Source organism: Triticum urartu, chromosome 5 (assembly GCF_003073215.2).
Source record: "Triticum urartu cultivar G1812 chromosome 5, Tu2.1, whole genome shotgun sequence".
Taxonomy (NCBI): domain Eukaryota; kingdom Viridiplantae; phylum Streptophyta; class Magnoliopsida; order Poales; family Poaceae; genus Triticum; species Triticum urartu.
In genome coordinates, this window is record NC_053026.1 from 415,458,031 (window position 1) to 415,485,783 (window position 27,753).

At 49.8% G+C, this 27,753-nt stretch overlaps 1 protein-coding gene across 4 annotated transcripts; it reads right to left on the bottom strand.

The window, feature by feature from the left end:
* Nucleotides 1-6,218: 6,218 nt before the first annotated feature.
* On the bottom strand, nucleotides 6,219-10,225 carry LOC125509410 (very-long-chain aldehyde decarbonylase GL1-1). 4 transcript variants are annotated; one of them, XM_048674377.1, is made up of 9 exons: nucleotides 9,958-10,225; nucleotides 9,636-9,856; nucleotides 9,310-9,542; nucleotides 8,989-9,208; nucleotides 8,430-8,551; nucleotides 7,522-7,775; nucleotides 7,322-7,429; nucleotides 7,038-7,244; nucleotides 6,219-6,967 (listed from the first exon to the last, which is right to left on the bottom strand). In XM_048674377.1, the coding sequence occupies exons 1-9, from the start codon at nucleotides 10,009-10,011 to the stop codon at nucleotides 6,527-6,529; spliced, it is 1,860 nt and encodes a 619-aa protein (XP_048530334.1). In that variant the 5' UTR covers nucleotides 10,012-10,225; the 3' UTR covers nucleotides 6,219-6,526. The 4 variants fall into 4 exon arrangements, with proteins under 4 accessions (XP_048530334.1, XP_048530335.1, XP_048530333.1 ...); XM_048674378.1 differs by lacking the exon at nucleotides 8,430-8,551; XM_048674376.1 differs by having other exon boundaries at nucleotides 9,310-9,856.
* Between the last annotated feature and the right edge of the window lie 17,528 nt (nucleotides 10,226-27,753).

Sequence of the window (27,753 nt, forward strand, 5' to 3'; positions counted from 1 at the left end):
GCTTTCCTTTTCAACTGTTTCCTGGATGACTACAACTAATGCACAACAAGTAATGCACTGTTTAGATAGAGTAATTAATACTATATATTTTTATCACGTTATGATTTATATATTTGGCAATGGTACAGGATCTAGTTATTATCCTCAGAGTGAAGAACAGAGATGTAGTGTTCAACACCATAGCTCCGAGACACTGTAATCACAATAAAATCCCGGTCTGTAACTTATTTGGGGCTCCGACACAAACGCACAGTGTTGGCAAATTCTTCAACATAGTATGTTGATCTATCTTGGATAACAGATAACAGCTGCCGCGCAAAGTAAAAATGTAAGAAAAAAACATAAAGATCTGTCAGTCCGTAAAAAGTGAACAGAACTTATTTTAGTCAAGGTCCCTTGCTTCAAGTACAACTGTGGGATTCCTTTCTAACCATGTAAGATATAGGCGAATGCGTCACATCAACATATGCTCCAGTGATTATTGACAGAAAAGTAAAGTTCAGGGCAGATCTTACCTTTAGTACAGTCCCATTTGTGAAGCATCCAAGAATCAATGTTCGTCAATATTTCTCAGGTTTCTCAGCTATCAGCAAGGAAATAAGTCTTGACTGGTCTCTCTCCAGATCAGCACTAACCGACATGCCCACTTGCTACTTTGAAGTCTAACTCCTCATGTGAACCCCTAAAAAACAGGTGTCCGACAGCAACACGTAACAGAACTGCAATAATGCTGAACAAACTTTGGTGGATACACCATGACGGCTGGCCAAGTGAAAGGACAATTAGAGGAGTTTAATAACTTACCATATCCATTATATCATGTCCATTTCTAGAATAGTCTACATTATGTTTTAACTTCAGATTCTAATAGGTGCATACCATCACGCCCCGAACAGCATTGCACAGAGGTAATGTAACATCTGTCACCCACGAAAATCTCTGTTAGCAAGGGTCTTAGTATGACATGTACTTGAGGTTATGCAACATGGAGTAGCAAGAGTCAAGAGTGCAAGGCAACACAATCAGAACTACTGAACTGAAACATATTAAATGGTACGACACATGCCAAGGAGTGGTTTCACTATTTTCCAAAAGAAGCAACACATTTTACTGACATGATGGACATCAGGCATGAGAAAGACAATAGGTTCTTTGCAGTTTGATAATTGTCTGTTTCAGTGCAACATAATTGTCATTGAACTGCACTCGACTAAAATAGAGAACATGAGAACAAAATTACATGTTGAACCTGCTAGTATTTTCTTATTGACACATCCATATCATAGCGTACCAGCATCACATGTCTATGTCCAAGCAACTCAGGCATGCCTCCGGTCCTAGTAACAATCCTTCTCTGATAAGCCCACGTGCACACCATAATTACTCCATACAAGTACAACACATCCAGTGATCGTTCCACCATGAATAGCTTTCGAGAAAACGGAACTTTTCCAGTCAGAGGTAGGAAACACAGAAACAATATCAAAGCAAAATGAAGAAGAATACTAACCAGATGATGTGAAGCAAGCATATCTCGTGAAACCATGATCTTGTGTGGTATTCATCTTATGCTTTTGTCATAAGAAGCTTGACTGAACCAATACTTGACTTGATGTCTGGTCCGCTAAGCTCCAAGGCCAATACATTTCTTTAATATGCTGCAGTACTTCTGTAGCTTGGCATCAATTCTTTTCAGCTCACTTTCTCTTTGAGTGTATGGGAATAAACCAGCTAAGCTGGCCCCAGTCGTCAGATTCACTATTTCCAGCATAGCCATGCCAAATATTTTGCCAGCTCGCCCAGAAAAAAGACCCATTACTACTGCTCATAATTGTACTACTGAGCTGCAAGCCTGACATATTGCATATGTGATGCTTGGGTCTTTTGCACAACTTCATATGCCAGACGCTACATGTACATCACTCAATTGTTGGCATTATAGCTTCTACATAAATTAATAATGCAATAATTTCACACGAGCATCTCATATTTCCCTTTTCATCTTCCATTTTCTAAAATCACAAAACACTACACATGGCCGTAGATCAATCAAGCTCCCTTCGTCAAACTAGCAACAGAAATATCAGGAAAATCAATCTGCACACTTGCTTAAGAATGCAGTTATGCAAAGCATAAATTAAGGGCAACAGCAACATTTCTTCTTACTTTGTGAGGTGCAAGCTACTTTTCAAAAAAGGAGGAAAATTATGGTGTAGGGGCACTCATGCGGTACCAATCTAAAACTAACATAACATTTAATAATTTAAACAACATAAATGCCTGCCCCCCATCCTAGCCCTGTCTTGACAAATCTTTCAGGAAGTACCCTGAAAATGAGGCACAGCCAGATGTATTTGTCAAGGTCCCCTGTACCTTAATGGTACAACTCCAGGGGGCTGCATGACTTTACTGAAACACATGGAGCCCATCCATGTGTGAGCATGTGCCTCTGATACTGCAATTTGGACTGTCCATCATAGCCAAGTATCAGCTGAGGTGGCAGCTATAAACACAACCAACTGCAACGACAAACACATCGCACCAAGCCACTGATGGTTGAACTCTGGCACAAGCCATATCTTACAACCTCAGCCTCATTAGGCAAATGACAAATCATAATATATAGCACCATGAGCAATAATTTTGCATTAGTATGGGAATGACGCCCATGTGGAATACAGAGCCAAATGCATACAGTTTCACATCATGGTATTTTGAAAAGGTTGATAACTTCGTTGAATACTTTACAGAAAACACCGGGAAGCGGTTGTCCAGACTGGGGATTCCAGCTAAACAGAAAGCTTGGTTTAATTGAAGTAGCACGGTATTGCCTAACTTGAAAAGCAGTGTGCAACCTAACTCTGACTAAAATGAGTAGTTATCAGAATTCATAACCTCTGAGCATGATCGATTTTAGTTAAACTTAGGCCTGGTGATGATAATACCCTATTACACAGCTATAATTATTAAGGAGATACATATAGCTATTTACTTTTGATTACTAGAGAAAATGAACTGGTACTTAACTGAGGTATTGTCACCTTTCAAACTATTCATCAGCAACATAAAAATGCATCAAGTAATAGGGGTTATTCAGCATTCCTGTTGAAACACCTTTTTACCATTTGCCTTGATGCGAAAGAACTAAGAAGCAATGGTGTGCATTCTTCAATCCAATTTTTTTGGTGTGAGTGTGGGGATGTCTAACAAATAATTCGCATACAAAGTTAATCTGCAGAGTCTGTGTATATAAAACAATGGAACTGAGAAGCTGATCCCAGGTCAACATCCAGTCATTCCGCCACGCTGCCTTGAACATTACTAGTTACAGGTCAACCCACTATTGGTCTGAATCTTTACCAACCATGGTTATTATATAGAAGTACTCCCTCCGTTTTTATTTACTCCGCGTATTAGCTTTGGTCAAAGTCAAGCTTTGTAAACTTTGACTAAATTTATAGACAAAAATATGAACATATACAATAACAATTCAATACCATTAGATTTATTATTGAATGTACTTTCACATCATATAAATTTGTTATGATATCTATTTATATTCGTTTCTATAAACTTGGTCAAATTTTAAGAAGATTGACTTCAGTCAACTCTAATATGCAGAGTAAATAAAAACGGAGGGAGTATAACAGAACATATGTCTTACTAGAATATATAGAGTTTGCACTTTTCTGAGCATGGCCAGTATCTTCCATCAACAACCACAGAAACTGCAATTTTAGCACTCAATGTATTGCACTTTAAAAAAAATAGTACAATCTCAGAATAAAGTAAACAACAGAAGACTAGATGTGAACATTACAATATGAATTCATACTCCAAAAAAATTCCTGACTCATACCAACATTTCAATGTACAGAGAGAAAATCATGCTTATTATGTAGGTTCGAGTACGATTCTATAGCAAGATCAGCCTCCGTATCCTTGTAGATCACACAAGGAAAATGTCAGGTATGAGTCATGCCATGAAATGTACCCCTCCAATAATGCTCAGCAAATTCGGTGGTCATATATCAACAATGCTTAATAGGACAAAATCTCATTATTGTCTCTGCTTGCCCCCACGAGTGCATGAGTCGTACGGACTAGCCACATTAGACCCAAACATATATCACATGGGTAGAGCAATAATGAAATTATTTCAAGAATCAGGCTATGCACTTTTCATGCTGCCAACTGAACTAGATCATGCGCTTTTCATGCTACCAGCAACCAGAAGAAAGCAATGTAACAAGCTCGCAAAAAAAGCATTACTAGAATCATACAAATATCAGGGCACCCTAAAATCTGCAAATACCTCTTGATGGAGCATGGAGAGAACAGGGGGAAAACCACATGCCATCTCACCTCAGATTCTCACTTGTCACTTGATGAGGTCAAGCCGGCGCGTAAAAGAAAAAGGAAATGAGCCTGTACATAAACCATGAGCAGAAAACCTGCAATACTACTATGGAGACAAAGCCCAAAGGACCAAAATCAGCAAACACCATCTCCAATTTTGAGTATAATGTAGAAGAAGCCCTGCCGTATGAACAGTACACAGAAATCCTGTCATATACTCGTAGATCAGATTCTGCCGTACATTCCAGGCCTCATTCGAGCAATTCAGTAAGCTGGAGGTACGTTTAACTAGGAACTGCTTGCGCTCATTTTGCATCACGGGGATAAAAACTACAGAGTAGAGTAATAGTAGGCGACCCAAATCCCTGAGCTCCTAAAGAACACGCGCATCAGGTAATCTTCGCGACAGTTCCTAATAGTTCCCAAGAGGACGCGCGGAGGAGTACGAACCTAGGGGAATGCGGAGGTCGGCGGGGAACTGCCGCGCTGGCAGCGAGCGGAGGCGCGGCCGCCCGTGCGCCGCGGCGGCCGCTGCTGCTGCTGGTGGTCCCGGTGGAGGCAGCAGAGAGTTGTGATGTGGACGACGGCCCACGGCCTGGAGATTCGGCCCGGTGGAGGCAGGAGAATCGGGAAGGGCTCTTTGCTGTGGTTTTAGGCCTGCACGTACGTGTCAGAGACTTGACCCGGCCCGACTAATATACGGTTCAACGGTTCACCAAGACCGGTCGTTGTCAAGTATGGAAGAAGCCTCAAAAAAAGTATGGAAGAAGCCTGCCAGCGTCCTTTCTCGGCAACGTTCCGGTCCTAGGGCTATGGTTGTTGCGTCCTCTCCAGTCTTGGGCTCGTCGACGTCCCAATGACTCTGCCCGACAGCTTTCAATGTTTTCCCGCCTGCTTCCTACTATGATTTCAATATATGCCAGCCATCAGCTGGTCCGTTCAAAAAAAAAAAGACTCTGCCCGACAGCTTGGATCTGCGTTGGAGAAGGGTAATCGAATTGGGCCTTCATGATGCCGACCTAGGCGAGTGATTTCTTGGCACAAAGTCGGTCTGTTCATGCCTGCTAGGCTGAATCATTGTCATGGGCCTATCCTAGGGGATCCCGCCATCACAACACATAGCACATTCTGCTAACGGAGATGACGAAAGATGTCAACAACGCCGAAACATTAGTTTCCATCCAAGCAAGCACCCAAATTATAGTCATACCCAAAGCCAACATCGAGCCATGCTATTCTTACCAATTTTACGGAAATCTTGTGTTACTAGTTGAATCGAATGGCGGTTATCTTCACATTTACTCCAGGTAGTTATTTCCTCCTTCACAGCACATACAATCTTCATAATAAGTAGTGCGTAGGAATATGATTTCTGACCAGATATATACTCCAACATATATGAAACCCGTAAAGAAACAACAAAGTATATTCAGTTCTTTTTTTGCAAAATATTGCTTGCATTACTCAAAATCAGGTGTTACAATCTCGTCTTACAAGTTTCAAGACCTTACCTGGACCAGAGCCTAATCAAACCATAATTTGGCGTTGCAACCTATCAAAATTAGACAGGACGTGACTAACCGCATTACAATTTCGACGAGTATGAGCAATGCAAGAATCCCTCTCCCCATACTATTAATAATCTCTCTAATAATAAAAGAATATTCTGACTTGTTACCAGTCCCTCTTTTGATCATCATGACCGCCTTATAGCAAGCAGTTCGGCTTCTAATCATTGCATGAGAAAAGATGTCTGCAGGAGCTAAAGCTAATAGTTCCATCATGGTCTCTAGCGAAGTACCATACCCACTCCTGCATTGTCACCAATGACCGAACACAGATCTCCAACGTATCGTGTATGTATCAATGCAAGTACCATTTCTTAAGTATCGATGCCACATATAGCGTCCTTTTGCCTTCGAATGTATCGTATACTTACATATGTGTACAAATCAAAACAGTACAGCTGTAAATTGAATCGTTAGGAACAACACCCCACGTCACAGGATCGAGCTGTAGTATACTTCGAGAAGGAAAAAAGAATACCGAGTTTTTTTAGGCAAGAAAAAGAAAAAGGAAACTGAGTAGCAATAGAGGTTTTTTCTTGGGCCCGGTTTGGGCCATAGCTAGACGGAAGGTGCAGGCAGGGCCGATCGAGGAGGAGCGATCAGACGGGCCGGATGCCGTGCTTGAGCGCCGCCTCCCAGACGACGTCGATGCGGTCGATGTCGATGGCGCCCACCTCGTGGTGCGCGTAGCCCTCGAGGAAGTGCACGACCCCGCCGGCGTGGCAGGCGTGCACCACCCCGCGCTCCAGCGAGAACTCGCAGGAGCCGAGGCCCCGGGCGTCCTTGGGGAGGCGCATGGCGGCGAGCTTGCCGTAGGTGCAGTCCCGGCGGAAGCCCAGGATGGGGGGCACCACGAACTGGTGGAAGTGCGTGCCCGGCGGCGCCCACCGCTGCTCCCGCGGCGACAGCCACTTGCCGACGATCCACGTCTTGCACTGCTCCGCCGACTGGAACTTGGTCACCTGCACCAGGTACTGCTGGTCCTCCGCCGCCGCCTCCTTCTGGATCTTCTGGAACCTCTCCGTCGACAGCGTCATCATCTGCAGTTCAAGACGATTAGCCGCAGCTCGCTTACACACTGATCAGTCCGCTTCTGCGGCGTGTGTTTACCATGACGCGGATCTTCTTCCTGCAGAGGTAGAGCGCGATGGCCCTGCCGAGCTTGGAGGTGGCGCCGGTCATGAAGACCTCGGTGGTGCCCTTGGGGATCTCGTTGAGGATGACCGCGGCCGTGAGCGTGTTGCCGTGGACGACGCGCACCCGGAGGTTCGGGTGCTTGTTCACGAACAGCGTGCCGCCGCCGTTGAGCGCCTCGTTCTGCACATCACCACCTGGGCAGTTAGGCACCATTTACAGGCAGCAGCTAGGTGCACGGCATGAAGTGAAGAAGAGACCTTGTTCAGAGCTGCAAGGCTGACGACTTTGACGCCCATCCTGTCGGCCCTCAGGATGGCCAGCTCGATCTGGTCGTTGATGCCGTCCTTGGCGAACGGCAGGAAATACTGCATGATAACGCAGAGACAAGAAGCTCGATGGATCAGCTAGCAAAAGAATTCTGAAGCTAGTGGTAATCAGAAACATGTAGTGTGCGTACGTGGAAGCCGTATCTGGGGACGGCCCAGATCTGGTGCAGCTTGCCGCGGAGGTGGTAGTAGGAGATGACGAAGGTCTTGGACCAGGCCCAGACCATGAACATGAAGAGCAGCGCGATGGGCCAGAGCGGCAGCAGGAAGGCCCGCACCGCGAAGGGCGTGGAGGCGAAGGTCCGCATCACGAACGGCACGTGCATCGACTGCATCACGTCCACCACGTGCGCCAGGAACACGAAGTCCGGCACCTCGTCCATCCCTGCACCCATGACCCAGGTAACAAATTCAGAGCCGATACATGCATGCAGTTACTAATACAGTACCACTCAATAATGCCATGGAGACTTAAGTGGAGTGATTGAAACATCAGTTGGTTGGGACGCCATGCCATGGCGGCAACCGCTGACTCTGCTGTACGTAGTGCAGTCCCCAGCTGCTCGATTGCTTTCCTAATCAGCCTAGAGTACGACGATTGCTGTGCCGGGTGCTGACCGCACAGGCGGCGTGCACGTCATCCCTAATGGCGCGCTCAACGCCAGTGTTAGGATTACCGATGGCATATCCCGTTCGGCGTCGCTGCGGAGCGGATCCGCGACAGGGACTCCGGCCCTAACCTGCAGTTAAGCACGAACCTTTCCGTTCCGTCCGCCTCTGCAATCAACGCGCCAGCTGTTGCAACTACACAGACGGATCAGGCTAGTACGGTCCAGAAGCCTCTGCGTGTGGAGCACCAAAGTTGCCGGCGGGTGCGTGCCCCGTCCGAGTCTAGCGCCGCACTCGGTTCGGCTGCGACGAAACGCATGACGCATGGACATGGATGGAACCGGCCGAGCCGGACATGCAGCAGGGCGGACGCAAGCTGGCTACTAGAAACTGTGGCGGTAGCGCTCGAGTTGAAGAGATTTTATTTTACCTGCTCTGTTCTTCGTCTGCAGCTCCCAGGAGCTGGCGTCGAGCGTGCCGCCCAGGCGGTCGAACAGCGGCATGAAGAGGCAGAAGTTGGCCTTCTTCCCGGTGTGGTGGATGGTGTGGTACCTGCGGCAAAAAGGCCAAGCGTCAGCTGGCCAGCCATACCATACGTGCCCGATCGATAGGTGGGAACGAACGAACGATACTATGTTGACAGGTGACCAGGGAAGCGGTTGGCGAGCCGCCGGCACCGGCAGTAATGCACGGCGGAGCTCGATCGACGACCCGCTGTTCCCCGCGCGTGGGTTGGGGGTGGGTTCGGGCTGTACTATCTGGTGTGCTGTGCCAAAGTAGACGCACCATATCTGGCCAGACTCGCCGGCCCGGCCGTACACAAGGCCTATGATTGCCCGATAAGTACTAGTAGCTAGTGAATAAAATCTGGTACCGACACACTAGTTTTCAAACTGTGCTCAGTTAAGTTGTGACCGAACGAACGAAAGGGAAATACTGCTAGAAGGGACTATGCCTGTGTGTGTTTGATGGTGAGGCAGGCGGCTTACGTTGGGGTGTAGATGAGGTATCTGAGGAACGGGAGCGACCGGAAGAGGCCGCCGGGGAACAGCTCCACGTTGCAGTGGCCCATGGCCCGGAGGAAGTCGAAAGAGAGCACGTAGGCGAAGGTCAGCCCCACGGAGCCCAGACCCGCGGCGCACGCGCCGGCGAGCGGCAGCGCCATGAGCAAGCCCAGCACCACGTGCTCCAGCGGCGTCGCGAACCCGGCTGCACGCATGCATGTGTCATGTGTGTTGAGAACTTGGGATCGATCGATCGATCAGTTCAATCCAGACAATTAACACAAAGTATCTTGGTCACGTACGTACCTGTGAAGGGCGTGGGCACCATGTTGGAGTGGTGAAGCGCGTGGTAGCGGGCGAAGAGGCGGGCGCCGTGGAAGGCCCTGTGCGCCGCGTAGAAGAGGGGCTCGGTGGCCGCGACGTGGAGGACGGCGGCGACGGCGAGGCCCCCGGTGTTCCACCCCGGGAGGTGCCGCAGCGACGGGAAGACGTAGAGCGCCGTGGCCGCCATCGTTATCTGCAGTATCAGGAAGTTGTCCCTGGAAACACACACGGTCGCCGGAGCTGGATTTGTTAGCTCTTCGGTCGCATGTATAGGCATGCACGCACATGCGCACGCGTACGTGACGTACCAGTCCCACTCCTTGTCGATCTGCTCGAAGTCGACGCCGTCGCGGACGATGCGGCGGCGGCGGGTGAGGAAGAGCATGTTGCTGTAGGAGCTCCAGAGCTGGTAGGTCAAGGCCCTGAGCGCGAAGAGCGCCAGCAGGAGGCAGAGCCAGCGGTCGGGGCTCGCCGCCTCCCACGCCCGCCCCGCCAACGCCTTCCCCACCAGAGGCCCGTACAGGACATACTGAGGAGAAACGACGACGCATGCATGCAAACGCCAGGCCACGTCAGTAACACTCAGAGACAGGAGAAAAAAGAAAGCAAACACAAATCCATCGTGCATACCTTGAAGAAGCCAAGGTTATCCCATGGCCATGAAGACAGGAACGCAGCACCCATATGCGCTCGCGTACCTAGCTAGTAGCCACACACAGACTTGGAGCCCCTGCTCGTCGCGCTCTCGTCCCCTCTGGCAGCGCAGAGCTCGGTTATGTCGCCGTGAGAGCCCGCGGAGGAGAGGGAAGGTGGCGAGAGGCGTGACACGGGAATGAAGGGAACACGGCACGGTACAGTTCCCCTGCGGGCTGCACCACACGTCTCTGGCCATCAGCGCCGCGCCCGCGCTGTTTATATACGCATGAGACGTGGTCGATCCATGAGGGTAAAGCCGAGCCACCAGTATCGGTCACCACCACCACCGCTGCCGCTACCACCACCACCACAGTGCGTACCGACCCGGCTAGCTAGCTCTCCAACCAGACGGAGTTAATTGATAGGGATGCGGGGAGAAAGAAACCGGGCCGGAAAATCAAAAGGGACGTGGACGGATAAATGTTCGCGGCAGCGACATGCATGCGTATGCCAACGCTGGCAGATGGAGTGTGCACCAGGTTGTTTCTTTTCACGCCTTCACCTCGAAGTCAAGCCCCCGGATCAGGTCAGGTCACGTCGCGTCGCATGTGGTTGCAGGCGCGACGCGCGCAGATTTCACGCGTCCGCGTCGCGTGATGCGTTCGCCGGTTCGGCTTGTCCGCGAGCAGCGCCGGGTGAGGACGAGATACTAGGAGCCAAGGCGCCACCGCGTCGGCGCTTCCGGTCCATGCATGTGTTTCGGTGGCGCTGGGCCGCCGGGTGATCACGTAGGGGGCGTTGCATGCAGCACTCGCCGGAGTTAATTCGGCGCGGATACGGCCGATGGAACGGTCGCCGAACCCGGCCGGCTGGACCGCCAACCACCGGGCAGGCCGGGCTTTCAGCGCTAGTGGTTGCGGATACCTCCGGCTCCGGGGCCGAGCGGCCGCGACGACGATCGGTAGGCGGTGGCGGTGGCCGCGGGGCGTTGCATTGGTTGGCCTCGCAAGGATGACGATGGTGGACGGGACACGTCGGCCGATCGATGGCCCAGCTGCCGAGCCTTGACAGGCCGCCGGCACGTACGCTTCCATCTTGATTGCCTGCTTCAGGCCGGCCGGGAATCATTAATCTTTTGATTGACGTTGTGCCATTCTTGACGATGGGTTTCATGGACGGGATAGGCTTAGCTAGAGAGATTAATTAAGAGGGGGCAGGTTTGTGTCCAACTCTTAGCGCGTACTGGATCGCCGGGTCGTGGGGTGCTCCATCTAATCTAGCTAATCCCTATGAACTTTCGTGATGGAAATCTTTCGCACTAGTACAGTGTTTCCTTTCCTACTTACCCTAAGCATCGGCCACACTTAATTAGGAAGAGACGCCTGCCACGATAGCAAAAGGCATGCAGTGCGACTTCGGCGTCGATCCAACCGCCCGGAGCGGCCTGGCCTGGCGAGTGCCCTCGTCGGCCTCCCGCTGTTGTCTGTAACAATAAATAGAACGACTAAAACGACAGCAATGTGAAATGTCATGGGCAGCAACTGGTGTGTCTACGAATGTGGCGCATTGCTCTGCAAGTGCAAGCGAAAGTCAGAGAAAAAAAATGGTTTCGCAGGTTTGGTGTTCGATGTATCCGGTTTTGATTTTTTTAAGGATGTATCCGGGTTTAAATTTGTGGGACTAAACCCACAATCCTACTACTCCCTTCGTACCTATGCAGTAGGCACATTACAAAATTAAATAATCCCAAACGCTTAGACGTGATGCATTAACTCCGCACCTCGTTCTCTATTTCTTGCCTAGAAAAAAGAAAATGGTCAATTGAAGATGTGGGACGTTTGTGACTTCAATGACTTGAGACTACCAAACACGACATGCAGTGGCCAGTTCTTTGCATGCAATGGTGCAGTGGTAATAGCAAATAAACATTAAATTATCTCATTTTTCCTTCCGTCTTCCTCGTGATGCACCATATAAGATGTCTAATGCACCGATATGAAGGGAGTATTGTTGATGATTTAAACATACATTTTTCTATCGACTGCATATATCCACAATATTAGAGGAAAGCAGGTTGTTGAAGAAAAAGTACTACCTTAACCGATTTCCTTTGATTACTCAGTAGCAGAACGACCAATCCATGTGGAGGAAGATGTGGCCACCGCCTCATCACCAATCGAGAGCTTTTATTCTGGACCTTGTTCGGTTCGCGACGCCATCGTCTAGGGCACTCGGCTCACCGACATAAAAAGGTCGAGTTCTCAACATATGATTCACCAATTTTGCATCCTCTGGACAAACAACCATCTCATCACTACCTCTACTAAATGTGGATTATCTGAATCGTTTTTGCTGGATTTGGATCTCCTAGGGATTGTACTCCTCTTGTAGGCATGCGGGCGGATGACGTCCCGGAATCTGTGAATGCCCTTAAACCTAGCACGGGTATCGAAGTAATAAAGATTAGTGTTTTTTCGGACTCGCAAACGGTTGAAAATGGCGCAGACACGTCTACATGCATTCACATTGCTTTGCCTACTTCGCGTTTTTCGAGGGCATGACGCACATGCTGAGAGCGGATGAAATTTGGTCATCCATGGTGCCTTTGCAGCTAAAGTTTTTCACTTGGTTGGTTATGAGGAACATGTGTTGGACCATGGACCCACTTCAAGCTCGTGGATTGCCACATGAAGGGGGCTTCACTTTATGATTGCAAGATCCCGGGAATCATCAACCATTTGTTCGTCCAATGCAGGTTCGACAATCTGGTGTGCCTTTCGGTTCTACAGTCTTTAGGGTCTTGACAGTCACATGCCGCAGCTGGATGTTGTGATCATCCACTGGTGGCTCGATATATCTGTGCTAGTGGCCAACAATCAGGAGAAGGATCAATGCCCTATCATTCTCACTATGCCTTAGCCATGGAATGAAAGAAATTTATACACTTTCGATCAAATTTCCTCCCTCAGCGCAGTCTTGGGTGCTATCCATGCAAAATGGAAATTATGGGAGTTAGCTTGGAAGGAGAAGCAGAGGTCAAGTGAGTGAGTAGTCTGTTCTTATTCTATTGGTTGTGGCATTGCGCCTGGTGCTTTCTGTCAGTGTTTATTGTAACTAGAACCCTCTTTCTCTCTTAATGAAATGACGTGCAAAGCACTTGCGTGTTCTGGAATTTTTATTGATAAAAGATGGTAATCCCTCACAATTTGATTAATGGGGCCAGGCAATACATTCGTTTTATAACGTGAGTAAATGACATAGTCATTCTAAGGTTTATGTCTAGTCCCGTTTTAGAAAAATGCTTATAAATGTGAAGTGAAATAATCTAAGTGTCACTTTACTTGAGGACGATGTCGAGGATTCCACTAGGAAAGACCAAAACGAAGAAACAAGTTGTGCCTATGGTGCCCCCACCATGCCCCTTGGAACCCAACCAGATGTCCTCTTTTGAGGAGCGTGTTGGTTTTAACAGTTCTGGTACTCATTTGCCAAAATCCATTAAGCAGGTGGTTCTTGTAGTTGATGATGTTCTTGAGACGCATGTGTTACCATCTGTTTCTAGGGCCCTCTTTATCTCCAAGGTTTGCGATTTCCTCACCACTTTGGGTGGTGGTAACCTTTGATCCAACAAGACGATTGTCTACCTTCTAGATGAGAAAGTAAACAAGGACAAACCCACCAAGGATGACGCTAATCCTTGATCGGGCATCTTGACTAAGAAAGCAAACATGAGCAAATGCATGAATAGTGACGGTAAAGGAAAGGTGTTGATAGTCAAATGATGGTTGATCTGCAACTTTTTAGGTTGTTATCATGGTTTCGTTGCGTTTGTCGTCGTTGTTGTGTTTTTTAAGTCACAACCAATTGTTGGTGTTTTTTGTGTGAGGTTGGGACTCAACACATGTGTCGGGGTTTTGCAGAAGTGTTGTGTCCATGCGTTTGATGATGGGCCATGGTGGTTGCGCTACTTCAAAATTTGGGAGTAGTCGTAGTCCGCATGCCTTGTTGGGTTGTTGCTTATTGGCTTTTCATGGACAAGTTTATAAGGTTTTCAACTTAATTAATTGAACCATTATTTTCTACAACTATGCAAATTAATTGAGCCATTATTTTCTGCTTAATTAGTGGTAGAGGCAAATCTTGTGCCACTACTCTGAAAAAGATAATTTAATATCTGTACCCGATGCATGATAGAACACACTCTCTCACCACTTGTGATGGATAGGGCCTTGGGGGCATGATTTTCAGTCTAACGCCCACATCCTAATTACAATTGCTCGGGACTACATACGTATTGGCATGTGCATGAAAAGCTATCTTCACCAAGAATTGCATACATATGTAGCGACATGTGCTTATGCATATATAGTTAAATGACGGATGATAGGCGGCCTTTTGGGTTGTTATCATGGTCTTGGTTGTGTTTGTCGTCGTTGTTGTGTTTTTTCACAGTTGCAGCCAATAGCCGGTGTTTTTTATGTGAGGTTCGGACACAACACAGGTTTGCAGGAGTGGTGTGCCTGGTGCGTTCGATGATGGGTCACGGTGGTTGTGTTGCTTCAAGGTTAGGGAGTAGTCGTAGTCTGCATGCCTTGTTGGGTTGTTGCTTATTCGCCATTCTTGGACAAGTTTGTAAGGTTTTCAACTTAATCAATTAAATCATTATTTTCTGCAACTACGCAAATTAATTGAACCATTATTTTCTGCTTGATTAGTGGTAGAGGCAAATCTTGTGCCTCTACTCTGAAAATGATAATCTAACATCCATACTGTTGAAATATGAGATGGGCCTAGAGCCCATATGACAATTTCAGATTTGATCTCTAAGGGCCCATGTAGGTGGCATGACAAGGTGGTGTGAAGTTTAGTCCCACCCCGGAAGTGGAAGGAGAGTTGGAGTGGTTTATAAGGGATCCTCTCCATCATGCTATTGGAGCTTGAGAAGAGATGAAGCCCTCGCGCACTCCTCCTCCTCCGCTCGCCGCGCCGCGGGTTGCGGGATTGAGCCGAGCCGAGCTCACTCCTATGCGCTTATTTTTGCCAGTCAGGAACGGAGAGCCTTTGACAGGTAGGGCCACGATCTGAGACGTCGGATCGTGGGACGTGGGTTCAGCCCACGTCTCTCCACGCGCGGCACATATATATATGTGGGACGCTGCCAACCCTAGCCGCCATGAAACAGAACGCATCTCCGCCTCCACGCCCACGTCGTTCCTCTGCTGCTGCTACCGCCGGCGACTCCGTCCCGTTCACCGCGTACACGGTTGACGGGAGAGCAGGCCTCCGAAACCCCGCTTCTCCGGATCCTGTACGGAAGAGGGGCGATTAGGTTTTTGGGTAGCGATTACGCGACTGCTCGCTTCTGTTCATCTACATCCGCATCACCTTCGTCATCACCATGTCGACCGACGCCGATCGTGCCGCCGCTGAGAAGGCCGAGACCGACAAGAAGGCCGCCGAGGATGCCGCGGCTGCCGCCGCCGCCACCACCGCTGCGTGGCCGATTGGAGGGTATACATCGTTTATCCTTCTTGTGTTTCTTTCTGTTGTAGTAGTACTAGCGATGTGCGTAGATGTTTCTACTATATGCGTAGTACATGCTCTGTTAGATCGTAATCAGTGTGTTATCAATGCTGTCCATGTCATGCTCATGATTTATTCATGGATTAATTTAATCGAAAAACTGCCTATTTTCTTATCAATCCAAAAACCTAATGTGTGTAGGAGTTTTTCGAATTCTGGTTTTGCTGCTGCACTGAAACCGTCCCCGTTTACGGGGACGTACTTTAAGCGTTGGCAGACTAAAACCACCTTATGGCTCACGGCCATGAACGTGTTCTGGGTCGCCGATGTGACTCCCACAGGAACGATCGCTCCTGAACAGGAGAAGGCGTTCAAGGAGGCCACTGTCGTGTTCCTCGGGGCAGTTCTGAGCGTGATTGGAGATAAGCTGGTTGATGCATATTTGCATGTGCGGTCTGCCAAGGACTTGTGGGAGGCGCTCGAATCTAAGTTCGGGGCTGCCGATGCAGGGAGCGAGATGTATATTATAGAGCAGTTCCACGATTACAAGATGGTTGAAAACTGCCCTGTATTGGAGCAGGCTCATGAGATAATATGCATTGTTAAGGAGCTTGAGCTTCTTAAGTGCGAGTTACCGGGAAAGTTTGTTGCGGGCTGCATAATCGCTAAGCTTCCTAATTCCTGGAGGAACTTTGCCACCACTCTGAAACATCAGAGGCGTGAATTCTCTGTGGAGGATGTCATAGGCCATCTGAGTGTTGAGCAGAATTCAAGGGCAAAGGACTCGCACGGAAAAGGGGTAGAAGGAACTTCTGTGGCCAATATGGTGCATCAGAAGAACTCCAATTCCCACAAGTCCAAGGGAAAGAACGGTGTCCAACAGAGTGCCGACTTTAAGAAGAAGGGTAAGAAGACATTCAAGAAGAATAAAAAGGATGAGGGATGCTTTACTTGTGGTTCGCTTGAACATTGGGGCAACAAGTGCCCAAACAAGTATAAGAAGCAAGGGCAGGACTCCAAGTCTGTCAATATGATTGTGAGCAACAATGAGAGTGGTGCATCCGGGTACGGTAATTTATTTGCTGTATTTTCAGTTTGGCTGTCCACCGATTGGTGGGTCGACATAGGTGCAGGTGTTCATGTGTGTGTTGACATTTCATTGTTTTCTTCTTACCAGGCCACGGGTCACGGGTCCATACTGATGGGGAATGGCGCGAGTGCTTCTGTTCTTGGTGTTGGCATGGTCGATCTGAAGTTTACTTCGGGAAGGATCGTGCAGCTGAAGAACGTGCAGCATGTCCCCGCCATCAAGAAGAACCTCGTTAGTGGCTCCCTTCTATGTAGGGAAGGGTTTAAGTTGGTATTCGAGTCTAATAAATTAGTTGTTACGAAATATGGGCTATTTGTTGGAAAGGGTTATGAATGCGGAGGCATGTTCCGCCTTTCTCTTGCAGATCTATGTAATAAAGTCGTGAACAATATTCATTTGAGTGTTAATGAATCTGAAGTCTGGCATTCACGTCTTTGTCACATTAGTTTCGGTGTTATGACGCGGCTAGCAAAATCGAATTTAATCCCGAGTTTCACTTTAGCCAAAGGTTCTAAGTGCCATTCATGTGTGCAATCTAAGCAACCTCTCAAGCCTCACAAGGCAGCAGAGGAGAGACACTTGGCGCCACTGGAACTCATACATTCTGATCTTTGTGAGATGAATGGTGTGTTGACTAAAGGTGGAAAGAAATATTTCATGACTTTGATAGATGATTCCACTAGATATTGCTATGTGTATCTGTTAAATACTAAAGATGAGGCTCTACACTACTTCAAAATCTATAAGGCAGAAGTTGAGAATCAACTTGAAAAGAAAATTAAACGAGTCCGGTCAGATCGTGGTGGAGAGTACTTCTCGAAAGAGTTTGATGCCTTTTGTGCGGAACACGGCATTATTCACGAGAGGACGCCTCCCTACTCACCCCAGTCAAACGGGGTTGCCGAGCGGAAAAATCATACTCTAACTGATTTGGTTAACGCCATGTTAGATACGTCGGGTTTATCTAAGGCATGGTGGGGTGAGGCTATAATGACATCCTGTCATGTCCTGAATAAAGTTCCAACAAAGGATAACGAGATCACTCCTTACGAGAAGTGGACCAAGAGAAGGACAACACTCTCGTACTTACGTACCTGGGGATGCTTGGCGAAAGTTAATGTGCCGATCCCCAAAAAGCGTAAGCTTGGACCAAAGACCGTGGACTCTGTTAATTTGGGCTATGCTATGAATAGTGTTGGCTATAGATTTCTAGTAGTGAAATCTGAGGTACCTGACATGAAGGTCGGTACAATTATGGAGTCTAAAGGTGCTACATTCTTTGAGGACATTTTCCCCATGAGTGATGTACAAAGCATTTCTAGACAGGAATCTGAGGAGACTCCTGAACCTGCCATTCCGATGGAATATTATAATCAAACACATGATGAAAATCCTGAGGAGGATAATGAGGAATCCCTTGGTAGGGGCAAGAGACAAAGGACTGTAAAGACCTTTGGTGATGATTTCTTCATATACCTCGTGGAGGATAATCCCACTTCTATTTCAGAAGCGTATGCATCTCCAGAAGCTGACTACTGGAAGGATGCGGTCCATAGCGAGATGGATTCCATCATGGCTAACGGGGCTTGGGAGCTTACCAAACGTCCTTATGGTTGCAAACCATTGGGATGCAAGTGGGTGTTCAAGAAGAAGCTTAGGCCCGACGGTACGACAGAAAAGTACAAGGCTAGGCTTGTGGCCAAGGGCTACGCCTAGAAAGAAGAAGAAGATTTCTTCGACACCTATTCACCTGTGGCCAGACTGACCACCATTCGAGTATTACTCTCGTTGGCGGCCTCACATGGTCTTCTCATTCATCAGATGGATGTTAAGACGGCTTTCCTGAACGGAGAGCTAAAGGAGGAAATCTATATGCAACAGCCTGATGGCTTTGTGATGGATGGTCCGGAAGGAAAGGTGTGTAAGTTGGTGAAATCTTTGTATGGCCTGAGACAAGCGCCTAAGCAATGGCATGACAAGTTTAATGAAACGTTGACATCTGTTGGCTTTGTTGTTAATGAGGCCGACAAATGTGTATACTATCGCTATGGTGGGGGCGAAGGAGTTATACTGTGTTTGTATGTTGATGACATACTGATATTTGGGACTAATCTCAAGTTGATCGAGGAAGTTAAGTCTTTCCTATCTCAGAACTTTGAGATGAAGGACCTTGGAGTGGCTGACGTTATCTTGAACATCAAGCTATTGAGAGATGATGAAGGTGGGATTAGACTTCTGCAATCCCATTATGTTGAGAAGGTGTTGAGTCGTTTTGGATATTCGGACTGCAAACCATCTCAAACACCATATGATCCTAGTGTGCTGATTCGAAAGTTTAAAGGCACAGCTATAGATCAATTGAGATACTCTCAAATTGTTGGTTCACTCCAGTATCTAGCGAGCGCAACGAGGCCTGACATTGCATTTGCTATTAGCAAACTGAGCCAGTTTGTTTCCAAACCAGGCGATGTACATTGGCGTGCTCTTGAGAGAGTTATGTGCTATCTGAAAGGTACTATGAACTATGGACTTCACTATACCGGATACCCGTCGGTACTTGAAGGGTATAGTGATGCGAATTGGATCTCTGATGCTGATGAGATGAAGGCCACAACTGGGTATATGTTTACTCTTGGAGGTGGTGCTGTTTTCTGGAAGTCTTGCAAGCAAACGATTTTAACAAGATCGACAATGAAAGCAGAATTAACAGCATTAGACACATCGGGTGGCGAAGCAGAATGGCTTCGAGATCTGTTGATGGGCTTGCCAGTGGTTGAGAAGCCGGTTTCGGCCGTCCTTATGAACCGTGACAATCAAACAGTATTGTCAAGGTGAAGAGTTCAAAGGACAACATGAAGTCCAACAAACACATAAGAATGAGATTGAAAGCTGTCAGAAAATTGAGGAACTCCAGAGTGATAGCATTGGATTATATTCAAACAGCTAAGAATCTGGCAGATCCCTTTACTAAGGGGCTATCACGTGTAGTGATAGATAGCGCATCAAGGGAGATGGGTATGAGACCCACATGAGTTGCCTTGGTAGTAACCCAACCTATGTAATCGGAGATCCCGTGAAGTAGGACCTAGGAAAACAAGCCAGTGGTGAACTGAGGAGAGTAACTTTAATTACCCACTCCGTTGGAGATGCAATACTCTCGGAAACTGTATGGAAGGATGACTACTGTCTTAATGTGTTCCAAGGCTTATATGCATAAGCAAGATGCTATCCTACAGAGCGATCTTTGGAGGAACACACCTATATGAGCCCGACTGCTAGTCACAGTCTATGAGATTGGGGTGATCTCTAGTAAGCTCATGAACAGGCCAGGAGTGTGACTAATATGCTCCACCCGAGGGGTCGGCCTTCGGCAGCCTCGTATCAGTGAGACTTGTGGTGAAACTTCTTGACGCCAAACTGACAATTCAAGGCATAGTCCATTGTTTAGTTGTGAAGGAGTGCAACTACTTGGTCTAGGTGGAGCTCAACCTTAATCGGTCTTCACTGAGATGCTGGTATATCAAAACAGCGTTTGAAACAAAGGACAAAGTGGGCCCCTGAGATCTGGTGGGGGATTGTTGAAATATGAGATGGGCCTAGAGCCCATATGACAATTTGAGATTTGATCTATAAGGGCCCATGTAGGTGGCATGACAAGGTGGTGGGAAGTTTAGTCCCACCCCGGAAGTGGAAGGAGAGTTGGAGTGGTTTATAAGGGATCCTCTCCATCATGCTATTGGAGCTTGAGAAGAGACGAGGCCCTCGCGCACTCCTCCTCCTCCTCTCGCCTCGCCACGCCACGAGACGCCGCGGGTTGCGGGTTGCGGGATTGAGCCGAGCCGAGCTCACTCCTATGCGCTTCTTTTTGCCGGTCAGGAACGGAGAGTCTTTGACAGGTAGGGCCACGATCTGAGACGTCGGATCGTGGGCTACCGACTTGGACGTGGGTTCAGCCCACGTCTCTCCACGCGCGGCACATATATATGTGGGACGCTGCCAACCCTAGCCGCCACGAAACAGAATGCATCTCCGCCTCCACGCCCACGTCGTTCCTCTGCTGCTGTTGCCGCCGGCGACTCCGTCCTATTCACCGCGTACACTATTGACGGGAGAGCAGGCCTCCGAAACCCCGCTTCTCCGGATCCTGTACGGGAGAGGGGCGATTAGGTTTTTGGGTAGCGATTACGCGACTACTCGCTTCTGTTCATCTACGTCCGCATCACCTTCGTCATCACGATGTCGACCGACGCCGACCGTGCCGCCGCTGAGAAGGTCGAGGCCGACAAGAAGGCCGCCGAGGATGCCGCGGCTGCTGCCGCCGCCACCACCGCCGCGTGGCCGATTGGAGGGTATACATCGTTTATCCTTCTCGTGTTTCTTTCTGTTGTAACAGTACTAGCGATGTGCGTAGATGTTTCTACTATATGCGTAGTACATGCTCTGTTAGATCGTAATCAGTGTGTTATCAATGCTGTTCATGTCATGCTCATGATTTATTCATGGATTAATTTAATCAAAAAACTGCCTATTTTCTTATCACATACCCCGATGCATGACACCCTGACATAGAACACACTCTCTCGCCATTTGTGATGGATATGGCCTTGGGGTGCATGATTTTCAGTTCAACGCCCACATCCTGATTACAATTGCTCGCGACTACATATGTACCGGCATGTGTTTATGCACGTGCATGAAATGCTATCTTCACCCAGAACTGCATACATACATATCGACATGTGTTTATGCACATATAGGTCACGTGTATGAAAAGCTCTCTTCACCAAAAACTACAAAAGTTCTTGTCCGAGCAGGAGTACCCAACGTTGACACGGTGAGTGTTTTTTTATTGCTTATGTGAAAGGATGTTTGTTAATGTGACAGGAGCTGCTACTGACTCCAACTGTCCTTTTTTTTTGCGGGGACACTCCAACTGTCCTCGTGCCACCAGACTACACTGACCAGATCTGATTGGAGTATTATATACACATAATTTTTGTTTTATTTTTTGCAGAGACACCATATGCATTCTACTCTTTCTTACCGTTTGTACTGACTCCAATTGGTGGTTAAATTACCTATTTGTGTGTTCCTGTGCTTCACAGTCAGTATTTTTTGGCATTGTTGTGTTTGTAATGACCAAGCCAGCTTGTTGATCATGAAATCTGAGAAAACTAGCAAAGTGTGTGTGCGCGTTACAACGGATCCAGGATAGACTGATACAGTGATACATATTCATGAACATAAAAAGAAAAAACCACCATCACTACTGATGTGGTTTGTTTCACCAAAAAGTTATTCCTTTCATCTATTTGGATGAAGTTGGGAAGGGATAGGGCTGGTCGGCGAGACCTTATAAAATAATATATTAGATAGTCTGAAGCCATTATCTTAGCAACAACTGTCACTACTCATTTCCATTTGATGAAGGGGTGCCGATAGTCCGAGCCTAATATCAAACAGACATCGCTCCAAAGCCTAACATCTAAAGCCGGAGGTCCCAACCGAGTCATATACTGGGTTTGGGGTACAAACCGGTCCGACGCAGTCTCATGTGCTGTCGCCGCCGTCTTCCACCAATCCATCTTCAGAGCAGAAACTAACGCACTGACCTTGCAAGGCCTCTCTGTTATCGACACCACCATGACACCAGACAACGTCCTTCTCCTGCGCAAGTCCATCTTCGTGCATCGGAGATCGAGTCTACACCGCGTCACACCACCGAGATTCGCCGCCATCAATGAGTAAGATGAAGCACCGCTCCACCAAAGAAGCCGTCCACTGGCCCCTCGAGCCCGTGTACACCTCCAAAAATGCCGCCCTCAAAGGAAAAAACGACGCCAGATTGAGCGCCCTGTCATCCGATCTACTGATGTAGGGTTTCCCCCGGAGATAGTGGACAGAGGTCTGGAGCATCTCCACGACGATGCCTTCAAGAAGTTAATGACACAAAAAAAGTGCCGCCATCACCATTCTTGGCAACAAGCCGAGAACAAGGTTTTCACCCGGATCCGCTCGACGAACCTCCATCTCGACATGAAGGAGGGCAGTTCTTTTTGGCGATTCTCCCAGAATTGCCCCCCTTCTCAGTTTTTTCCAGAATCGCCACTTCATTTTTTTTACAATCCTATCTAATTAAGGTCTAATTAGCTAGGATTGTAAAAAACATATGAAGTAGTGATTCTGGGAGAAGCTAGGGAGGGAAGCGATTCTGATAGAATCGTCCAAAAGAACTGGCCCGAATTGGGAACTCCAGGAGCGCTCATCTTTGGTTATGCTGAGAAATGAAAATGAAAAACAGTGGAGATCTCGCCTTGCCTCCTGCGTCGGCTCAGGCGACCGCGCTGTGCTCTCCCTGCGCCCCGCCGCTTCGGTGGCCGCAGCCACCAGCCCCATGGCAGCTGAGTCGCCCGCGTCCCCCGGCTCTCCTGCCCCTCCTGCGTCGGTTACCCCCCAAGACCGCCAGGTTTCCCCACCCCGCCCCCGCCCCCCTACCAGATCCAGATTCGCAAGCCCCCTTCTGACGCGCGCCGGCCGGCGCCGTCAGGGTCGTCCTTTGTCCCGGAAACCCCGCTGCGCTCCTTCAACTCGCGGGAAGCCTCCACCAGCCGCATTCAAGACGGCAACTGCGCTCCAGCTGGGGTTGAGACGACCGCTGCTCTGCGCGGCATTGAGGGGCGCGACGCCCCATCCTTCGCCGATGCCGTGCGCGGGGCTATGAGCTCTGCTCCCGCCGAAAACCGGCAATTTGTATCTGGGCAGGCTCCTGCCGCTGCGTCCGCTCTTAATGTTCGTTGGGGTGTGCCTGCGGCCGGGACTGGCCGTACGCCGGATCCACGGCTCAACGTGCGTTGGGAGGAGGTCAAACCCCCATACTGGTGGAGGAAATCCACCCCTCCCACCCACCGGCATTCAAGACGGAACCTACGTCCAGCTGCCAGCAGCCGGGCTGCAGGCCCGCATTCAAGGCAATGGAGGGAGCGGCGTCGCTGCTTCCGGTGCAATACTAGAGGCCACATCGCCATCGACTGCAGGGACCCCATCCAGTGCAACCTCTGCTCCCGCAACGGGTACAAAGCGAGGAATTGTGAGCTGCGCTTTGCCCCTCCCGCTCCGCCCCGTCCGGCTACTGCGGCTCCACCTCCACCTGCAGCGGCACCTGCATCCCCTACTGCGCCTCCTCCGCCACCTGCGGTCCAAGCGCCGGCTCAGCTTCCCCCGGTGTCGTCGGCAAGCATGCCTCGCATGGGGGATCCGGAGACGCGGCTGGCTGAAGGCGTGGTGATCATGGCCACCACCCCAGCCCTCGAGCAGCAGGCCGGCTTCCTGATGAGCAATGCGGCCTTGGTGTGGCTCGGTGGTCGTCGCCCGCGTGTTTCTGCCGCTGCTATCGCGGATGCCATCCACACCCACACCCGAATCAGCAAGGAGTTCTTCGACGTCATCCCTCACTACCCAGAAGACTTCTTCGTCACCTTCCGTCACCAGCACCACCGTGACACCGTCACCGCAGCTCCAGGCAAGTTCGTCGTCGGCGAGCTGGACATCCGGGTCTCCAACTGGTCGCCCCGCACGCACGCCGACGCCGTCGAGCTGCGCCACCACGTCCACCTCTGCTTGGAGAACGTGCCCCTCAATGCCTGGAACGAGGAGGTCGTTGCGAAGCTGCTTGAGGGTGCAGCGGTGCCTCACTACTTCGACACTGCCACAACTCAGAAGGCAGACGCGTCCTCCCTCAAACTTTGGGCCTGGACGGCGAATCCTTCTTCCATCCCAAAGGTCATGTGGCTCACCATCATCGGCGGCTGCGCGTCCGGCGACAACATCGTCGTCTCCAGCTCGGGCCCCCTCCCTGGCTTCAGCGCCGTCGCTAGCAGCTCCTCGGCGACGCAGCAAGGACGGAAGGGGCTCACCTACAGGGTCATCATCCACCTCGACATTCATGAAGACTTCACTCAAGGCGCGTCAACGTCACGTTTTCAGCACATATTTGACTGACAATATGGTGTGGTGGATGGCGAGGCTGCTGTCCGCGATCGGGGTCAGCCCGTGGTCGAGGACGGATGCAATGACGACAACGACAGGCGACGCCACGACGATGATGACGAGAGGCGTCGCCGCGACAGAGGTGGCGGCGACGACAGGCACAGCCGCGATTCCGAGCGGCAAAGATCCTGGGGCGACCGCTTTTTCCGCAGTCGCTCGCGTGCGGGCGGTGAGCGCGGGGAGCGCCGTGATGACCGTCGCCAGGAGGACCGGCGTGATCGCCGGCGCGAGGGGCAAGCCATGGTGGCAGATGGGGGTGTCATGCCCACGGGAGACCATGCTGAGCGCACTCCTCTCGCCCAGCTACGTCGAGACCGGACTGGCGCCTTGGTGTGGCGCCGTATCCTGCAGCCGCTGGGAGATATGGCACCGCTTGATCGCGCTGCGCCATCTAGGGGTCGCAGCCTGCTCCGTTCGCGGTCTCCGGGCTTGGTTAGGAGGCGCTCACGAGACAGCCTGACGCCGCCGGGCTCGCCTAGCTCGGTCCTTCCGGCGGCTTCCAACTCCAAGGATAGGCACGTGGTTTCGGTGGGCGCTCTTAGCACACACCTGCAAGAGGCGCTGCTCATCTGCTCCCCAGCTCGGCTGGTTCCGCCCCTGTGGTAGCTTTCGCTCCCTCCTGGTCTCCAGAGCTCCCCAGCATCACCACTGATCTCCGGGGGAACACCGATTTGCTCCCCACATGCCGAGAACGAGGGTCAGTCTCAACCTGATGGTTTGCAGCACCTTTTTCAGCCGCTGCAGGGAGGCCTCCTGGAGGCACCTGCTCCTTCGCCGCGCAGGATGTTGGCAAATCGTCGCAAAACCCTGGCTGGCATCTCCATCGGCTACACCTTACGTCGCTCAAGTGCGCGTCTTCGGGCCGCTGGGAGGGCACGCGCGGCTCCGGTGGAAGCTGCTGCCCAGAAGATTGTTTGCCGTGGCCTAGGCATAGTTCAAGATGGGGAAGACATCACGGAAGCTGCAATCTCCGCCCTCGAGCTCAAGTTCAAGGACCAGTTATCCGATGAGGTGATAGGTGCCCTGCGTCAGATTTTCCAGCTTGATGATGCCTCTGCCGTGGCGGCCGAGGAAGCCCTTCTTGCACGTGGAGGATCTGCAGCGCTGGACATTGATGAGGAGCAGCTGGTGACCAATGCCTGGAGGCCCAGCTTGTAGTTATGCACCTGGGCTTCCCCTGGTTGCCATGCTAGTTCCATCCTACAATGAGGGCTTCCCTACGTGGAGCATGTATCATAGTTTATCTTGTATTTCTGTGTGTTGTGCCCCTAATGGGCGTCTGCACTTACTTCCTGTGTTTGTGCTACTCTGCCATTCCAACCTTGATGCTCATCTGGTTCTATCATGTTAGCACAACCAATCAATTTTCTGCCGTGGAATGTCCGTGGTCTGAACTGCCCTGACCGATGCTCTACAGTTCATGAAACAATTGCAGCTACATCATGTCATATTGTATGCCTTCAGGAGACTAAGCTTGACCTGGTTGATCAGTTCCTTGCGGCCTTCCCGGGGGGTCATCACTTGTGCAGCTTTGCCCAGAGACCGGCAACAGGCACCAGAGGCGGCATTACTCATGTTGTGGGACGATAATGTTGTAGGGGTCTCCAGTCGCTTCTGAATTTTGCCTCTCCGCTGATATAAAAATACACGCCAACGACATCTCCTTCAAGCTGACATCCGTGTATGGGCCAACCTCCTCCTCCAGGAAGAATGATTTCTTCGCCGAGTTGATCGCCCTAAAGCCGCCGCCAGGCACTAAGTGGTTGGCGCTTGGTGATTTCAACCAAATTTGTAAGGCCCGGGATAAGAACAAGTGTAATGTGAACTCTAGCCGTATCAACCGTTTTTGGACAGCGCTCAACTCGTGTGAGCTTAGGGAGATCCACATGCAGAATAGGCGCTTCACATGGAGTAATGAGCGTCAAAACCCGACGCTTTGCAAGTTAGACTCCTTCTTCTGTAACGATGAGTGGGATCTGTGTTTTGGCACCCATGTACTACACGCCCTGTCCTCGTCGCTTTCTGACCATTGCCCGTTGCTCCTTGCTGATGACCATGGCCCGCGGCGACCACGCATTTTCAGATTCGAAAACTTTTGGACATCCATCCCCGGGTTCCAGGAGGTGGTCAAGAGAGCTTGGCAGATTGATGTGGGACACTCTGACCCCTACCAGGTCTTGTTCAATAAGCTACAGAGGACGGGTTCCCGTTTGTCGGTCTGGAGCAGATCCCTTTTCTCCAAAGCCAAAATCCACCTACATGCTGCCCTCTTGATTATTCTCAAATTGGATGTAGCGCAAGAATCCAGGCTGCTCTCCGCCGGGGAGCAAGACCTCCGTGCCAGACTCAAGAGGAGGGTGATCAGTTTGTCGGTGCTTGAGCACTCTCGGAAAAAGCAATGTGCACGTATCACCAGCCTGAAGGAGGGCGATGCCAATACGAAATTTTTTCACCTGCGGGTGAATGCTAGGAGGCGTAAAAATCACATTCTGCGACTCAAGCACAACAACGGGTGGGCAACCGAGCATGAGCGCAAGGAGGAGATTATCTTTGATCACTTCTCCAATGCCCTTGGGCGGGGCGCCCGGAGAGAAAAAGACCTCAACTGGGACAACCTAAACTTTCCGGAGCTGGAGCTACAGGAGCTTGGTGCCCTGCCCCATTCACTGAGATGAGGTCAAACCGCCATTAACGGAATGCCGAGCGACAAGGCTCCCGGACCAGATGGTTTCACTAGAGCTTTTTTCAAAAGTTGTTGGGAGATCATCAAGGGGGATGTGATGCACGTAATTCACTCCTTTGGGAATTTGCAAACCTCCAACTTGCAGTGGCTAAATTCAGCAAATGTGGTTCTTCTCCCAAAGAAGGAGGGGGCGGAGGGCATCGCCGACTACAGACCGATTAGTTTGATTCATGCCATCGCGAAGATTATAGCCAAGATGCTTGCAATGAGGCTCAGCCCGCACATGAATAGACTCGTTTCCAACGCCCAGAGCGCTTTCATAAAAAAGAGGAGTATTCATGATAACTTCATGTATGTGCGGAATATGGCTCGCCGTCTCAACCGAGGCAAAACACCATCCTTGTTGTTCAAGCTAGATATCCGGAAAGCCTTTGATTCCGTGCGCTGG

Bases quoted from the DNA above. Each gene is read 5' to 3' on its own strand.
- LOC125509410 (XM_048674376.1), bottom strand. From the start codon at position 10,011: ATGGGTGCTGCGTTCCTGTCTTCATGGCCATGGGATAACCTTGGCTTC. The intron at 8,552-8,988 runs GTAAGCCGCCTG...TTTTTGCCGCAG, and splicing joins TACCTCATCTACACCCCAAC to GTACCACACCATCCACCACA. The intron at 7,245-7,321 runs GTCTCTTCTTCA...GGTGATGTGCAG, and splicing joins GCCTTGCAGCTCTGAACAAG to AACGAGGCGCTCAACGGCGG.